Consider the following 17244-nt stretch of genomic DNA (forward strand, 5'->3'; position numbering starts at 1 on the left):
CGCTGCAGCCTTGCGTAGGTGGCACATGCTCAGTGGAGATCAGTGGCACATGGCCTGAGATTTGCTCTCTAGTGCCTCCTGTCCAGACCTTAGAGCTGGCAGATTGTGTAAGAGCCTGGGCTGGAAAGCCTCCCTCCCCGCTTTACCGATTAATTAAAAAAAAAAAAAAATATATATATATATATATATATATATATATATATATATCAGCTTGCCCAAAAGAATTTGTAGGCTGAGCAACATTTTGCCTTATGGGCAAGTTCTCTGGAGGAATGCACACATTGGGTTTCTTTTTTTTTTTTTTTTTTTGAGTCACACCCCGCGATACACAGGGGTCACTCCTGGCTCATGCACTCAGGAATTACTCCTGGCGGTGCTCAGGGGACCGTATAGAATGCTGGGGATCGGACCCTGGTTGGCCGCGTACAAGGCAAACGCCCTACCGCTGTGCTATCGCTCCAGCCCCACACATTCGGTTTCTTGAGGGGGTGGAAAGGTCAAATCCAGGCCTCATTGTGTCTCAATCTGAATTCTTAACATTTGCATGGCAGAACTTCTGATGAGTTATTGATTCCAGTCTTGTTAGCAACTCTCTAAGAGAGTGAATTCATTTTCTGTGGCTGCTTAACAAGTCACCACAGACTTAGTGGCTTAAAAGAGTCCAGATGTATGGGTACAGAGAGCTCGCTGGGCTGCCTCAGTGTGCGTTTCCTTGCGGGAGGCCTGGGTGTAGTCCCTGGTACCATGTGGTTCCCAGCACCACTGGGTAAGGCAAAATTTAAAAAATAAATAAGAGGCAACACAAATTTCTTATCTTCCTGTTCCTGTAAGAGGTTCAACAGTCTTGTTGCCAAAGCCAAGTTTCGAGTCTATGTGAGCAATTCAGGTTTCTTATAGTGCTAGCAGCCAAAGAAGGACAAGCAGACTTGTCCCCAAAAGATCTTGCCCACACAGCCAGAAGAAGCAGGTTTTAGGGCCGGAGCAATAGTATGGCAGGCAGGGCATTTGCCTTGCATGTGGCCAATCCTGGTTCAATTCTCAGTACCCCATACGGTCCCCAAGCCTTGCCAACAGTGATCATGTGTGCAGGGCCAGGAGTAATCCTGTGCATTTCTGGGGGCGACCCTACAATAATACAAAATTTTAAAAAAGAAGCAGTTTTTAATAGAGAGAGATCTGGGAAGCACATTTTTATCAAGGGCGGGCTGCAGGCTAGTGGATGCCACAGTGATGAATACATTCCCTCGGACTCTCTTGAAGCATATTTCATCGGATCTGTAAACCTAAGCCAACGGTTTTGAGTAAGGCATCAACCTGCCCTATCTTAGGCTTTTAGAGGAAGGCTTAGGCTTTTGAGGGAAAGATAAGGCAAGGAAAATTGTTTCTACCTGGAAGAGCTGTTAGTTTCTTCATTTTGATTTCAGCCCTGTATGTGGGTTTTTACGGGAGGTTGCAGTTTCAACCTCTCTGTGAAACACCAAGGGGTAATCGGGCTCTTTTATTGTAGGCTGGGGGTGAGACTCTGTGTCCTTGACTTTTCATGGGAGAAAATGGATCCTGGCTGTATAAGAGTGGAAACTTTACAGGGCATGGGGAAAGTAAACCTTATAAAGAATGAATGGGTGTACATATTTAGTTGATCTTTCCAAGTTAAGCATTGAAGGTTGGTCTGGCTTCTTACTGCTGCTTATAGTAAAATGAGAGTGTAAAGAATTAGATGGAGGGAAGAACTGTTAATCCAAACAGATCTGATGAGTCTGTAAAAGTGCCAAAAGTTGCTAAAATTAAGGAAGTCACTCTCCAGAAAGCATGTTCTGGAAGAGGGGGCCGGGTGTGGGGGAACCCAAAACCCGTCAAGGATAAGGCTGCAGGATCTTTTGTCAATACTCATGGGGTTAGAGTTAATAGATGACCTCAAGCTTCGTAACCCAATGCGTTATCTTAACTTCACACCTAAAGTGAGATCTGGACCTCAGAGGGATAGACGCAGGGCAGGGCAGGGCAGGGCTGCATTCCTTCCTGGAGGCTCTGGGAGAGGACGTGCTTCTGGGCAGTTGTCACTCTCCTCTGACTGTGCACATGTCCTTTTGCTCTATACCCCACAGTCACTCACACCAGCCTGGACGCATTTGGTTTATAAAACAGTGGGCTGGAGCAATAACACAGTGGGTGGGGCGTTTGCCTTGCATGTGGCTGACCTGGGTTTGATTCCTCCATCCTTCCATCTCGGAGACCCCGGCAAGCTATGGAGAATATCCTGCCTGCATGACAGAGCCTGGCAAGCTCCCCGTGGCATATTCGATATGCCAAAAACAGTAACAACAAGTCTCACAGTGGAGATGTTACTGGTGCCCGCTCGAGCAAATCGATGAACAACTGGAGGATAGTGCTACAGTGCAGTGCTACCCACAGCCAGCAGCATTGCTTTCCTCTGCATCTTCCTTCCCTCCGCACATCTTCCTCTGATCAGCCTCTGCGATAACGCTCAGCCCACGCAGGCAATACAGAATCATCTCATCACCTGCCACTGCTGCAGTCAGCTACAGAGCTACCTTGAACGGCATTTGCAACCTTATCTCTTTTTGCCACGTTCTCCACTGCACTCACAGGCTCTGGCGTGGGGGACATGGACCGTTATTCTCCACAGCCCAGGTGGAAGGCAACACGGTTGTCCCTGAATGATGCGAGGGCATTGTAGGTGTCAGAGGGTGATGGCGTCTGTGAAGGTTCCCAGCACTTCAACCTGGATCTTGTGACTTCAGCTTTGGTCCCCAATCCCTCAACCCCAACCACACCACATCAGTGTTCTGGTCTTGTCACAAGGCAAAAATTGCTACTATAGATTCTAGAAACTAAGTGGAACAAGAGCCCATGAGGCCACACTCCTGAAGTGCTCTTGCGAGTGGCATTTCTCTGGCCCGTTTCAGGCACAGCATGGCTGTATTTTTTATTGTCAAAACAAGTCTAAAAAGTCACATTGCTGGGTTTTGTCACACATTTATTTCCATGCCTGCTCCTCCTGAAAGGGCATCAGCCTGTTTTATAAACCAAATGTTTCCAAGCTGGTGCGAATGATCAAATGTGCATTCTCTTTCCCCCTCCGCTATCTCTACAGGCCTTTAATTTTGTTGTTGGTCTATATTGGGGTCACACCTGGTGATGCTCAGGGCTTACTCCTGGCTCTACACTCAGGGATCGCTCCTGGCAGGGCTCAGGGGACCGAAGGGGTGCTGGGGATTGAACCCTGGTTGGTCACATGAAAGGCAAGCACTGTGCTATCACTCAGGCCCCAGGCCTGTGATTTTAAGCCTGAGTTTGTGACACCCCATTGTGTCACAGAATTTATGAAATTAATTTACTTTCATGTTCAAAGAGATTGTATGTGGTGCCACACTGTTTGAAGTAGAACTTTTGTAAAATGAAACAATGGGTGGTGGCGAATAGGATGCCAGGAAAGCTGGCAACGAGCCTGCCAACAAAGAGCCTATTTCATTTGAATATTGTTGCCAGGAAGAGAATCAAGCTTTTATGGTGAACCTGTGTCCCGGGGCGCTGGCTACGTGCTTTCACACATATGCAGAAGTGAACCTGTAGGCAAAATCATTTCCAAATTACGACTCTTCAGTAATGAAAATTTGAAATTATGGGGAATATTAAAAAGAGGTGCTGGTTCAGAGAGCCACAGGCAATCTGGCTTCTGGTCTCATTTCTGAAAACGAGAGGGGGGAGAAAGGAGAGCCGGAGATAGAGGGAGAGGGAGAGAAAGAGGGAGAGAGAAAGGGAATGAGATGGATAGAAGGGGAGGGAGAGAGAAGAGAGAGAGAATGAGAGGGGAGAGAGAGAGAGAGAGAGAGAGAGAGAGAGAGAGAGAGAGAGAGAGAGAGAGAGAGAACTTCAAAAGAACCTGCTGCCATAGCAGGCCAGCCTGGGGTTGGGTAGAGGACAGGATGTGGGGCAAACAGGTTCCAAGGATACAGCCTTGCTTTTTTTTTTTTTAATGTACATTTGTTTATTTATAGCACAGCGGGTAGGGCGTTTGCCTTGCACGTGGCCGACTTGGGTTCGATTCCTCTGCCCCTCTTGGAGAGCCTGGCAAGCTACCAAGAGTATCCTACCTGCACGGCCAAGCCTGGCAAGCTACCTGTGATGTATCCGATGTGCCAAAAACAGTAACAAGTCTCACAGTGGAGACGTACCTGGTACCAGCTCGAGCAAATCGATGAGCAATGGGAGGACAGTGACAGTGACAGATTAATTTTTAAAATGTTATTTTAATGAATTACCGTGAGATACAGTTACAGACTTCTGGTCTCATTTCTGAAAATGAGAAAAAACTTTCATGCTATTACATTTCAGTCATACAATGTTCAAGTACCCATCCCTCCACCAGTGCCCATTCTCCACCACCAATGGAGTATCCTTCCCACCAATGGAGTATCCTTCCCAGTATCCCTCCCGCCACACCCCACCCCCGCCACCGCCCCCCACTTGGATGGATGGGAGATAGCCTTGCTTTTATGACAGGTCCTAGCCAGGCTTGCCCCTGAACATGGAGTCAGTTGGTCTGAAAGAGAAGCTCTCTTCTGCATTGATTCTTGCTTCATCATGCATCCTTTCCCCTTCATCTTACCTCCTAGAGTCTAATGTTTTCTGATGAAAAACTGTCCCAATAGCTTTCGAAAACTGTGTCCTAGTTTTTGTTGTGGGGGCCACATCCCGAAGTGCTTGGGTTCTCTAGCCCAAGTATCCTTCTTGTTGTTCTAGTTTGGTTCGGGGCCACACCCGGTCTGCTTGGGGCTTACTCACAGCTCTGTTCTCCGTGATCTCTCCTGATGTGTAGTGCCAGATAATGAATCCGGGTTGGCTATGTATGTGCAAGGCAACCAGCTTAGCTGCAGTACTCTCTCTTTATAAAGTTTTGGGGGTGAAGGTGAAGCACTGTGACGTGAGATAAGTAAGGCCGTCAGCATGCAAGCTGCCCTGTCCTGTGCTCTCCAGTAGTGTTCCTAGCCCTCAGCCTAACCCAGCACCACGTGCCCCAGTCCCAGCATCTCGTGGCTCTGAACCACCAACCTCTCAAGCCTATATGACAGGACCCGCCATCACGAGAAGTGGCCCCAAGTCCCCAGCACCTCAGGATGTGGCCCTTTATGAGATTTTTTTTTCTATTTTAAAAACTGTTTCTTATTGGGGCTGGAATGATAGCACAGCAGGTAGGACATTTGCCTTGCATGCAGCCAACCTGGCTTCAATCCCCAGCATCCCATATGGTCTCCCAAGCACCATCAGGAGTAATTCCTGAGCACAGAGCCAGGAGTAACCCCGGAGCATCACTGGGTGTGACCCAAAAAGTGAAAAACAAATTTCTTATTGAAGTTTCTTATCATTTCTTTATACCTGAACACATTTCATGTGTTTGTGTGTGTGTGTGAAGGTTTAATTTTGGTCACGTCTGACTATGCTTAGGACTTCGTCCTTGCTCTGAATTCTGGGATCACACCTGGGGGTAATCAGGGACCAAATGGTGTGCTGGGGATTGAACCTGCGTGAACTGCATGCAAGGCAAGCACCTTACATGGTATACTAACACTTTGGCCCAGCAGGCCAAGTGTCTTGTCCCTTGCAGTATCTCCCTGGCCTTGCTCTGTATTCCTTCCTTCCTTCCTTCCTTCCTTTTTTTTTTTTTTTTTGCTTTTTGGGTCAAAACCGGTGATGCACAGGGATTACTTCTGGCTTTGCACTCAGGAAATACTCCTGGTGGTGTTCGAGGGACCATATGGGATGCTGAGAATCGAACCCGGGTTGGCCTCGTGCAAGGCAAATGCTCTACCCACTGTACTATCGCTCCAGCCCCGCTGCTCTGTATTTCTTAACTAAAAATTTTCCCCTGACAATTCCTTTGAACTTTTATAATAACATATGTAAAACAAAAACAAATTAGGAGATCAAGAATGTTTGGGCTAAATAAACACTTTTCAATAATTTTAAAGTTTATAAATTTATATAATTATAAAGATTAAAATTTTTAAATGTGATATGGATTCAGCAGTAAATATATTTTTTTCACAGTGGGACTTAGACACATAAATGCATCAGAGCAGCAGAAATGGAAACAATATGTGAGAAAATAAAAATCTTTAAGCTATTGGTATTTCTGATAATTAGGGCTCAAAGACACAGAAAAAGATCTGAACACAAATGCACTCTCTGGTTCATTTTTATTCTGTCAGTGGATTTGGGAAGTTCAAAAGCTGCAGTTCCATTTAGAAAGCCTGACATGTTTTCTTTGGAAACAGTTAAACGTATTAGTGCAACCAAACGAGCCACACAGCTGGGTCCAAGGCTGGCTCTAGATGGGGGTAACGCTCATGCTGGAGAGATTAGGAGCCAAAGCAGCTGAGATAAATAAGCACAGGACCGCTAACTCTTGGGAGCAAGTGGCTACCAGCTGTGGGGAAGCTCCGAAGCCTCCAGTAATGACTTGCTCAGGAACGCTACAAGAGAAGTAGGGCTGCCACCTTGTGGCAGTAACAGGGCAGTGATTTACATGCATACCTTGTTCTGACATCACACCCTCAAACCCTGCTACCAGCACCCTCAAACCATTTTATCGTGTGGCTGACCTTGGGTTCCCACACACCATCATCAGCTGGCTTCTAATGCTCCAGTTTCTGAAATGAAAGATTAAGATGAACCATTATCTGGACCATCTCAACTGAAGCACTCAGTATAGGAACAGGAGACAGTGGGGAAATTGAGCCTAAGTGTCATTCATTCTTTCATAGATTCATTCACTGCATTATAGCTGAGTGCGTACATGTGTGAGGATGGTAACAATGAAAGGGCCAGACCCCTTGAGCCTTTCCTGAGTCCACAGCAGTGGAATCAGTTCACTGTCCCTTGCAGTTCCTCCCAAACCAGAGATGACACTGGAAGAAGTCACGGAAATGAACCAAAATTACAGAGAGCGGAAAGGTGTAAGATTCTTCTTTTCTTTTTTCCTTTCTCCTTTCCTTTTTTTCTTTGTCTTCCTCCCTTTCTCCCCCTCCCTCTCTTCCTTCCTCTTAGTTTTATTGAGGGAGGAAATGTTTTCTTAGGAGAATGTGAAATTCTATGGACAGAGGAAAGAAGAAAGGCTGAAGTAAAGGAAATTCATGTCCTTAAAGAAGATCCCAGGCACCGCCGACCCATCCCCTCTGGAGTTCTAGCCCCTTTCCTGCTTTTTTATCCTGAATACCAGGGCTTGGAGAGGAAGGAGGAGAAGGATGAAGAATGGGCCACTTTGCATTTTCATTCTCAAGACTGGCATGGGGAGAAATAAGTGCTGGCTGGTTATATCTAGGCTATGAAATTGTTCTGGAAACTTCTAGGGTTCTGGGAGACCTGCATTTAATGGGAGGAGTTCCTTGGCTTCCTTTGATTTGATTTGTCCATTTTTCCCCTTCCTTATCTCCTCTCTTTCTGGCTATATCCATAAAGCTCATTGATTTACCTATTCGGTATATAACAACAACAAACTGTCCTCCTGTTATTCATCGATTTGCTTGAGCGGGCCCAGTAATGTCTCCATTTTGAGACTTGTTGTTACTGTGGTTGGCATACTGAATATGTCACAGGGAGCTTGCCAGGCTTTGCCATGTGGGTGAGATACTCTTGGTAGCTTGCCGGGCTCTCCGAGAGGGGTGGATACATACATATGTACACACACATATATAATAAAATGTTATATGTAATGTAATGTTATAAACATGTAAACACATAAATATATATACTTATTTATACACATATACAAATATATACATATATTTACATATAATAAATGTTTCGGGGGTCAGGAAACATTTTTTTTTTTTGCTTTTGAGTCACACCGGCGTTGCACAGGGGTTACTCCTAGCTCATGCTGGGCTGGAGCGATAGCACAGTGGGTAGGGCGTTTGCCTTGCATGCAGCTGACCCGGGTTCGATTCCTCGTTCCTTTCGGAGAGCCCGGCAAGCTACCGAGAGTATCCCGCCCACACGGCAAAGCCTGGCAAGCTCCTTGTGGCATATTCGATATGCCAAAAACAGTAACAACAAGTCTCACAGTGGAGACGTTACTGGTGCCTGCTGGAGCAAATCGATGAACAATGGGAGGACAGTGCTACAGTGCTAATAATATATGTATATCCATTTTCTTTTCTCTTTTTCCCTTTTCCCCTTTGGTTTCTTTACTCTTCCTACCTTTCCTTTTCCTTTCCTATCTTTTCTTATAAACCAACTCTCTTTATAGCTTCTCTCACCTCCCTCCCCCCATTACTTCTAAAGCTTTTGATCATTTCCCTTTGGGTGTCCTTCGTGTTCTCACCCATGATATATATTACCATGCACAAGCATGCTGCCAAGTGTCTGTGCGTCCTCCCTGTCCATCAGAACTATGGGGACATGATCTGATCTCACTTCACTCTTAGTGGTATGCACAGACTTCTGGTCTTAAAGATGAAGGACTGAAGTTTATTTTCACTTTTTTTGTGGTACCAGTGGTCAAATCTGGATGCTTACATAGGCAAGGCAAGTGGTGTACCACTGAGCCACACTGCCTGCCCTAGAAGGAGGACTTTAGTGGGAGTGAAATCCCATGGAACCAGGGATGTGAGTCTCCAACGCTGTTCTCCCTTTTCCAGTTCCGGCCCTTATAACTACCTCTGCATTCAACAAGGAGAGGACGAGAAAAATCCCATCTCCAAATTGGTCTTCACAGAAAGAAGTTCCTGGGTAATTCAGTGTTTTTCTTGCTCTATTTTGTTTAATTTACTTTTTGCATGTGGTCAAATCAGTGGATGGGTTTTCTTTGATTTACTTTGATTATAACATGGTTCTTCAACACACAGGAAAAGTCTCCTGCTGGTCTGGTAGGGACACAAAGATTTTTCTGTCTCTGAGGTCTGCTCTCCAACAAGAAAAAGAGTGAAACAAAGAAATTAAAAAGAAATGAATTCAGAGTAAAAAGAAATTATCATCCATTCTAAGGATGTTCTTCTTAAGTCTTTACAAGAGCAAAGAAAGTTTAATACACCGTGATCTGCTTTGTAGATGCAGAGAAAGCTTTTGGTATTCGTTCCTGTGGAAAACCCTCCACAGAATGAATGATCTGAGTATTGTGGAGATTATGGACAGCAAACTCGCAGCTAACATCATCCTTAACAGAAAAAACTAAAAGCTTTCCCTCTAAGATCAGGCCCCATATAAGAATTATTGAACATAGCATTAAATAACCTTGCCATAGCAATTAGGCAAGAAAGAGATGGACAAGGGATAGTGATGGAAGATCTTGGGCATTTTGGTATGGTGGTGATACAATAACTTTGTTCATCAAGATTATAAAAACTGGGGCTGGAGCGATAGTACAGCGAGTAGGGCCTTTGCCTTGCACGCGGCCGACCCAGGTTCCATTCCCAGCATCTCATATGGTCCCCTGAGCACTGCCTGGAGTAGTTCCTGAGTGCAAAGCCAGGAATAAGCCCTGCGCATCACCTGGTGTGACCCAAAAAGCAAGAGCAAAAAAAAAAAATCATAAAAACCAACACTATTATAACCATGTTACCTAAATTACAATAAAAATTGTTTAAACCATAAAAGAATTCACCCATGTCTGGATGCTACCCCTGGACCTTCAGAATCCATGATTCATAGTTGTTTCCTTTAGCTCATTGTGTATGAGGAAAACTAGCTGCTGTCATAGAAAAACTTCTCTCGATGCCCAGCATAACTTTGATGCTTGACTTCAAGTCCGGATGAGTTTTCTTGTACCAGGTCGTGCCAGCGATCTGGATGAGGGAGTAGGGGACATGTATGTGGCAGAATAACATGGTGCTGGTGTGGGGTGTCACAGACTTACTCTCCTGGGACTTGTATACTCTCAGGCCTGAACATACTTGTTCAATCTCTAAGATAGCAATAAAGTTACCAGGTGTGTTTCCCCTTGCAAAATGTGCTTTTACATGCAATTTAGTAGTCAGAGTAGAGAGAATATTTCTATAAATTCATATGGACTAGATGGTTCAATCAGGAGCGGAAAAAACAAAAACAAAAACAAAAACAAAAACCAAACAGTAAGGTGCCTGAAGGTATTACTGAGACATCGTTGGGATTGAGAAAGTTGCAAATTCCCCAGCTTGCATGAGACCGGTAGGTTCACTGCAGTAGTGCTGCCTTCTCTGGAGTTAGGCATGCTTGGGAGTCATTGTCCTCAGACTCCGCAATGTTGCCTAAACACAGCCGGTGACTTGTTCTGTTCTGGTTTTCCCTAGGTACTGTATGGAGTTCAGGACAGAATCATACACATCTCACTGTGCTATGGAGAACCGACCCCTGACTCGATGGATGCAGTATATTCGGGAGGGGTACACAGTCTGTGTTGATTGCCAACGCCCTGCTATGAATGCTGTGAGCCACCGTTGCTCTGGAGATGGCCTGGACGCCGATGGGTAAGAGAGGAAGTGGTTGAAGGGCTATCCTTGTTATTATGTTTTGGGCCGCACCTGGCTGTGCTCATGGTTTACTCCTGGTTGTGTGCTTGGGGACCATTCTGGGTGGTGCTCAGGGTACCATATGGGATGCTGGGGATTGAACCCAGGTCATCCATGTGCAAGGCAAGTGCCCTACCCACTGTGCTACCACTCTGGCTTTTTCTTTTGGACTCATCCTCTCTGTGTGTTGGAGAGTGATCTGCACATTGCATCTGTGGGAGGGATCTGGGTAGTAATATGGTCGAGTCAATACAAGTGGACAGGTCCAGTTCACTCTATAGGACTCCTACTTTCTCCCAGAGACTAGTGAGTAAAGCTAGTTACTAGGGTCCAGACCCAGCTCTCAAATGATCACCTAGTTGTACTAAATCAGTGTTAGATTTTGTTAGTTCTGTGGTGCCAGGAATCAAAACCAGGTCTCATGCATGCAAAGCCTAACTAAGCCATATCCCTGACCTCAGAAGCAATATTTAAAATTTCCTGAGACCCACTTGAAACAAACAGAATCAGAATCTTTGAGAGTAAATTTTTAACAATCTTCTGGAGCAGAGGACTGCATATAGTAAAAATGTTTTTAAATTTCTATTTTTATTTTTGATCAGGGCCTTACAGAAGTAAGGGCTGGATTTGAGCTGGGGGTCCTACTTTGTTGAATCCTGCCCAGATGATTCATACCCACAAGAGTTTCAGAGCCTCTGCCCGATGGGATAGTTGGGAAAGATGGCCAGAGCAGGAGTCCTTTGAGCCTTGTTGTGACTCTTTCTAGGATCACAATCTATAGGCTGTTCAAAAGAATTGACTCTGAACATATTTTATTATCATGAAAAATCTGCCCCAGTCCTGTACTGATTGGTTCAGTTAAATCAGTAAGACTTCATAACTAAGTAAATAGCAGATCTCATACTGGGCAGTTATGGACAAAGGTCATTTTAGGTCACACATGGATTATGGTTTAAAAAAAAGAATTTAATTGAATCACCGTGAGAAAGTTTATGGTGAGATACAAGATTATAGTTTTAAGTATGTCAGATGAAATTGGTAAAACATGGATCTTTCCAATCAACCATTATCTCCCTGGAATATTTTAATGTTTAATGATCTAAATCTGTATTAGTCTATGGTGCTTAGGTGTTGAGTAAATAATCTGAACAGTCAAGTTGGTAATTCCTAGCAAGCAGAAACTTAATATTCACTTTTTTTTTTCTGAATGTCTTACTCATATTTTGAGTATTTTTTTAATTGAATCAGAGATACAGTCACAAAGTTCTTCATGATTTGATTTCAGTCATACAATGTTTCAACAACACCCATCCCTTTACCAGTGTTCATTTCCCAACATCAGTGTCCCCAGTTTCCCTATTTTGAGTTTAAATGAATTTATAATTTAAGTTTTATCCATAAGTTGATACAACTTGAGCCTTTACTGAGGTACCAGTACTTTTTATTTTTTGACTTTTTTTTGTGGGGGTGGTGGTCACACCCGATGATGCTTAGGGGTTACTCCTGGCTCTATACTAGGAATTACTCCCGGTGCTGTGTGATTTTTTTTTTTTAACTTCGGTGATACTTTTGTAAATTAGAATTTTCTTTGGTTTGCTCTGAATGGTAGCTAACATTTTCAAAATATCATTTCAGAAGTCAAACTCTCCACTGGCAAGCAATTGGCAATCCTCGATGTCAAGGAACTTGGAAAAAAGTTCGACGAGTTGACCACTGTTCTTGTCCAGAGGTCCACAGTTTCATTTTTATATAGTGTCATGTAAATATTTCAAAAGGTTTGGAAACATGCTCTACAGATGTTGTCAAGTTATATTCAACACTTCAAAAACCCGCCAAAAACTGTTCAACCCAGGTGGTTGAATGTGTGCATTTTCCCACTTTGAAAAGAAGGAAAATACGGGGCCTGGTTCCCAAGACATACAGTACCTTAACTGTTATTTTTATGTTTACTGACTTGAGGAACCCCCTGAGGCCTCTTGTCCCCTTTGTGGCTTGGTGTTCCCCTCCTTCCACCTGGTAAGCTCCCATTCACTAGCCCACACAGATGCAGAGTATTTGTCTATTTGCACTAAAATTACCATAACATCCTTTTTTTTAAATTGGTAATTTATTGTGTAAATCACTGGTGCTTTAAATCTTAATTCCCTAATTTCTAAAAATATTTTCTCTTAAATACATAGATATATCCACAGTTTTATACATCCCTGTATTACTCCATAAATTCTAAAATAATAATTTTAAGGAAACTGCCACAAACTATTTCCAAAAGGCAGGTTAAGACTAAAAGCATTATAGTTACAAAAATTAAGAGGTGAAAAATATTTATTCTGAATAAAAAATTTTCAATTAAAAAGATCAATATTTGTTCTAGTTTGCTTACTTGATATAACTTTTATGAAGAGCAATTTTGGCTGCAAAGAATAAAACAACTGTTTTAATTGAGAAAATTCCATTGGCAGCATCATCTAAGTTTATTTCAAGGCTTAGAGTCAGAGAGAAGCACTATTTTCACTGTGTATTCATTTAAATGTCAAAGTTGCTTTTGCGATAAATTTAACTCCTTAGAAATTAATAAATATATTTTGAGTTTCATCAATGTTAGGGACTTCAACTTTACTATTAACATTTTAAGGTCATATTAAACTTTTTTTTTGGGGGGGTAGGGCAGTGGTCCATTCCCAGTGATGCTCAGGGCTTACTATTGGCAGTGCTCAGGGGGACCACATGAGGTTCTGGTAATTTAAAAAAAAACCAATTCTCTTCCAAATGAGTACCAATGGTATAAATGAATACCAAATAGGATGAGTAACATGTCACCAAAAAAAAAAAAAAAAAAAAGCCAAAAAAACCTTCGGATTTGACAGGCTTAGATTTGATGACTAAAAGATACAAATATTTATGGTTCCAATATATGTTATCACATTTAACATATCTGACTTGTATAAAGCCAATTTTTTACTCTATTTGTTTAGCTTTTAGTGAATGGCCATCAATTACTTTTATGTTAAAGTATATTTTATTTATGTTCCTGAGAAGAATTCTGTAGGCTAAAAAGTCTTGACTACTAAATAATGGTTTTGAAAGCTTGTTATTAATTCCAGCAAAACCTGAGGAAACGGTTCAGACTTGAAACACATAGTCCAAGTGATTAATGAAGAAATTGAAAGTTTTTTTCTGTTCAAAGTTAAAGATCAAAGAATTTAAGACTGCTTTGGTATTCTTTTTTTTATTCTATTTTAATGAGTACCTTAGAGCTCGGGCCTTCCTCTGGGCAGTCTACAATGATTTACGAATCCCCAAATTACTTGACATACTTTCAAAAGTCCATATGGAAAGTAATTTGAACAAAATAAATAAATAAATATTCCCATTCAGAAAAGAGGAGGGAAATGAGTGTGGTAAGAAAAGAGGGAAAATGGGTAGAAAACAAACCAGCCAAATTATAATCATGTGAATTCCCTTTTCAGGGCCTTGTTTGTTCGTTCGTGTTTGGGACACATTCAGTGGTGTGCTGGCGATGGAAGTCCCTGGTTTTTCCATGCTGCCTTGGCACCAACCTTTTGGAGATACCCATATTCCTAGTCCCCTTTTGGGTATTTCCTGGGAGTTTTTTATTCAAAGTTTTGTAATTTAGTGTAAATAGCACTGGCAAAATTTAAGTTGCTTTTGATGCAAAATAAAACTGGCTCTGCCATCCAAGTTTTTATTATTGTGAAAGGTTCGCAGGCAAGATTGCTAGCTGACTAAGAAAGAAAAACTGCACGTTCTGAGGTCTAAACAATCAGGTAATGAGCATATTGAAAGGAAAAGTGAAACTTCTAGGTCAAATGCTTGATGAAAGCACTTATTTGCCAATCTTCTCTCCTTTCTCCAAACCCATGGAGATGCAACATTTACGAAAGAGAACAGGCTCATAACAGAAAAGGTGAAGCAGGTAGGTAGAAATCAACCTGATTTAAGATAATGCTTTTGAAGAAAAAAGCAAAGGGGTTGTTGCTACTGATGGATAAGCCAGACTGGAGACCATACCCTTCAGAACACGAAGGAAAGGTGGCATCATTCCTGGGGTGAGGAGGTCCTACTGGGTATCAAATATAAATTTCCCAATCTCTCCCTTAGAAAAATAATTTGTGTATTTGGGGGCATGGATTGAGTTTTAGGGCCACACCAGGCAGTGCTCAGGACTTACTTCTAGCCATCAGCTCAGGAATCACTCCTAGCAAAGTTCAGGGGACCATATGTGGTAGTGGGGATTAAACCAGGGTGAGTATGTACAAAGTGCTTTAACCCCTGTACTATCTCTCTGGCCCAGTTTGTGGAGTTTTCTAAGAATAAAGAAAAGATACAGCGCTAGGGATCACTCCTGGCAGTGCTCGGGAACCCTAGGTGGTGCCAGGTATCAAATGATGGTTAGTCTCATGCATGACAAGTGCCTTAATCCCTGTGTTCTCTCTGACCACTGGCTTGATGTTTTGTTCACTGTTTTGGGGTCACACTTGGAGATGCTTAGGGGTTCCTCCAGGCTCTACACTCAGGAATTACTCCTGAGAGTGCTCGGGGGAACATATGGGATGCTGGGAATTGAACCTAGGTCAATAGCATATAAGGCAAAAACCCGACCTGCTCTATTATCACTTCTGGCCCTGTTTTAAGTTTGTAATTAGATTCCAAAATTCCAAAAAGTCGATTCTAAGTTTTGACCAGCTTAATGCTTACATTAGTAGAAGAATGTTTTGGGGCTTTTAAAAGAATACTTACAAATGATTACATACTAAATTGGTGGTGGCCAAGGAATGAAGGAATGATAGAAGGGCAGCACGAAATATCTGGAGCAAGGTATTCGGTATCTTGCCTGGGAATACGTAGGACCACAGAAGTGATGTTTTAGAACAAAATAAGCATCACAAGCACTATAAAACTGGGGAAATTAGAGGAAGATTGGTGGCTTTTTATCGATTTCAATATTTTCAAATGACATGCTACATATAGCTTTTCATAGATATTTTTCTGGCCATGGCCAGCAGTGTTCTGGGATTACGCCTGTATTCAGGGATCCTTTCTAACAATGATTAGACCATATGCACTGCCAGCAATCAAAGCTGGTTGGCCAGGTGCAAAGGAGCACCCTTTCCAGACACATACCCTTTCCATAGATCGAGAGAAAACAAGACCCCTCCCATTTCTTACAACTGCATGTGAAATTATATATCTAAATAAGAATTTCAAGTTTAAAAACTAATTTGAAGATTCAGACTTCAGAGGAAGTAATTTTAAGGATCATTCAATTTGTTTATAGAGGCCTCCTCAGCAGTATTTGGGGCTATGTGGCACAGGAATAGACCTTAAGGCCTAATACACTCAAGGCTAGTACTCCACCCATTTGTGCTACTCTAATTCATGCCTGACCCAATTTGTCTTAGCTTTTTACATATTTACTGTTCATATGATAAAATGTTTAAATACATTGAAAATAGTCCTCTTAATGAGAACATTTAAGAAAACTATACTAGAATGAATATTTTTTTTTTTTTCTGCAGAATTATGGAAGCAAACCCAGGGTTTCATGCAAGCAAGGCAAATGCTTTATTACTGGGCTATATCCCTGGCCCAGAGATAGTGAATTTTGGGGCTGAGGTGTGTTGGGGGATAGACTGGGGATTGGGTCATACCCTACGGTACTCAGAGTTAACTCCTGGCGATGCTTGCTCCCACAGGGTACTGATGAACAAAACCAGGTCAGCCACATGTAAGGCAAGTGTCCCGCTCATAATACTGATTTTGGGATCTTACAGTCACAAAATCATTTGAGTATTTACTTTTAACAACAGATTTAATGATTTATGGTATATGTTTGGAACAAAGAAGACTTTTAAGGCATTTGGTAAGCCTTTCTACCACTTGTCTACATCATAACCCAACTACTGTAACTTTTGTAACTAGTGGCAAAACAATAGTCTGAGCCAGGAAAGGCAGTAAATATCCAAGTTTCAGTTTATCGTGACAAATACAAGAAACAAATTCATAAACAAATAATGTAAAAAACTTTAAATGGAAATTAGATACATATTAAAAAATACTGCTGCTTAACTTCTTACACGAAAACTTCATTACTTCATAATTTTCAATCTTAAGGCAAAAGTAACTTGAAATGAGAAATAATTCTACTGGCAAAATCCTCTATTTGACAAAATCCTCTAAAGAACAAAATGTTAGGAAAAGTGACAAAACTGTCCAGAAGGGTATTTGTGACCTTTATTATTTACTAATTATCATAGATATGTAAATTGAACGAAAATGATCATAGCTAATATCAAGCATTTCAAGAATAACATTTAAGCCCAATCTTTATATGCAAAATAAAAATATTTTTTAAAAAGACCCCCGATATCCCAGATTATAAAGAAACTTTATGAAAAACTAACTATCAAAGTTTTAACACTGAAGAAAAGTCTAATGAACTGAGACATGATGCTATTCTTCATAATTCAATTTTGAACTATTGTGTGTGTGTGTGTGTATGTGTGTGTGTGTGGAGATTACTTATTTTTCTATTACATGAAGCCTATTCTATTACACTGAAGGTCATTAACACATATTCTGTACATTTATCATTTTATAAACAAGTCTTAGTAATATACTTAGCAATATGTTGAATTCACAGGTCAAGTAAAATATACTTAGTAATATCTTAAATTCATAAAATAAGTTACTATTTTCTATGTCAAAGGCAGAGCAAATT

At 41.9% G+C, this 17244-nt stretch overlaps 1 protein-coding gene across 1 annotated transcript in view; it reads left to right on the top strand.

The window, feature by feature from the left end:
• SBSPON (somatomedin B and thrombospondin type 1 domain containing) overlaps window positions 1-12933 on the top strand; it is a 30532-nt gene extending 17599 nt beyond the window's left edge. The window contains exons 3-5 of the mRNA XM_056111327.1: window positions 8661-8751; window positions 10287-10463; window positions 12141-12933. Coding sequence (XP_055967302.1) covers window positions 8661-8751; window positions 10287-10463; window positions 12141-12258 — 386 coding nt within the window. The 3' untranslated portion in view covers window positions 12259-12933. The remainder of the gene's footprint in view (window positions 1-8660; window positions 8752-10286; window positions 10464-12140) is intronic.
• The last annotated feature ends 4311 nt before the right edge of the window (window positions 12934-17244 follow it).

Source organism: Sorex fumeus, unplaced genomic scaffold (genome assembly GCF_029834395.1).
Source record: "Sorex fumeus unplaced genomic scaffold, SorFum_2.1 ptg000002l, whole genome shotgun sequence".
NCBI classification, from domain to species: Eukaryota; Metazoa; Chordata; class Mammalia; order Eulipotyphla; family Soricidae; genus Sorex; species Sorex fumeus.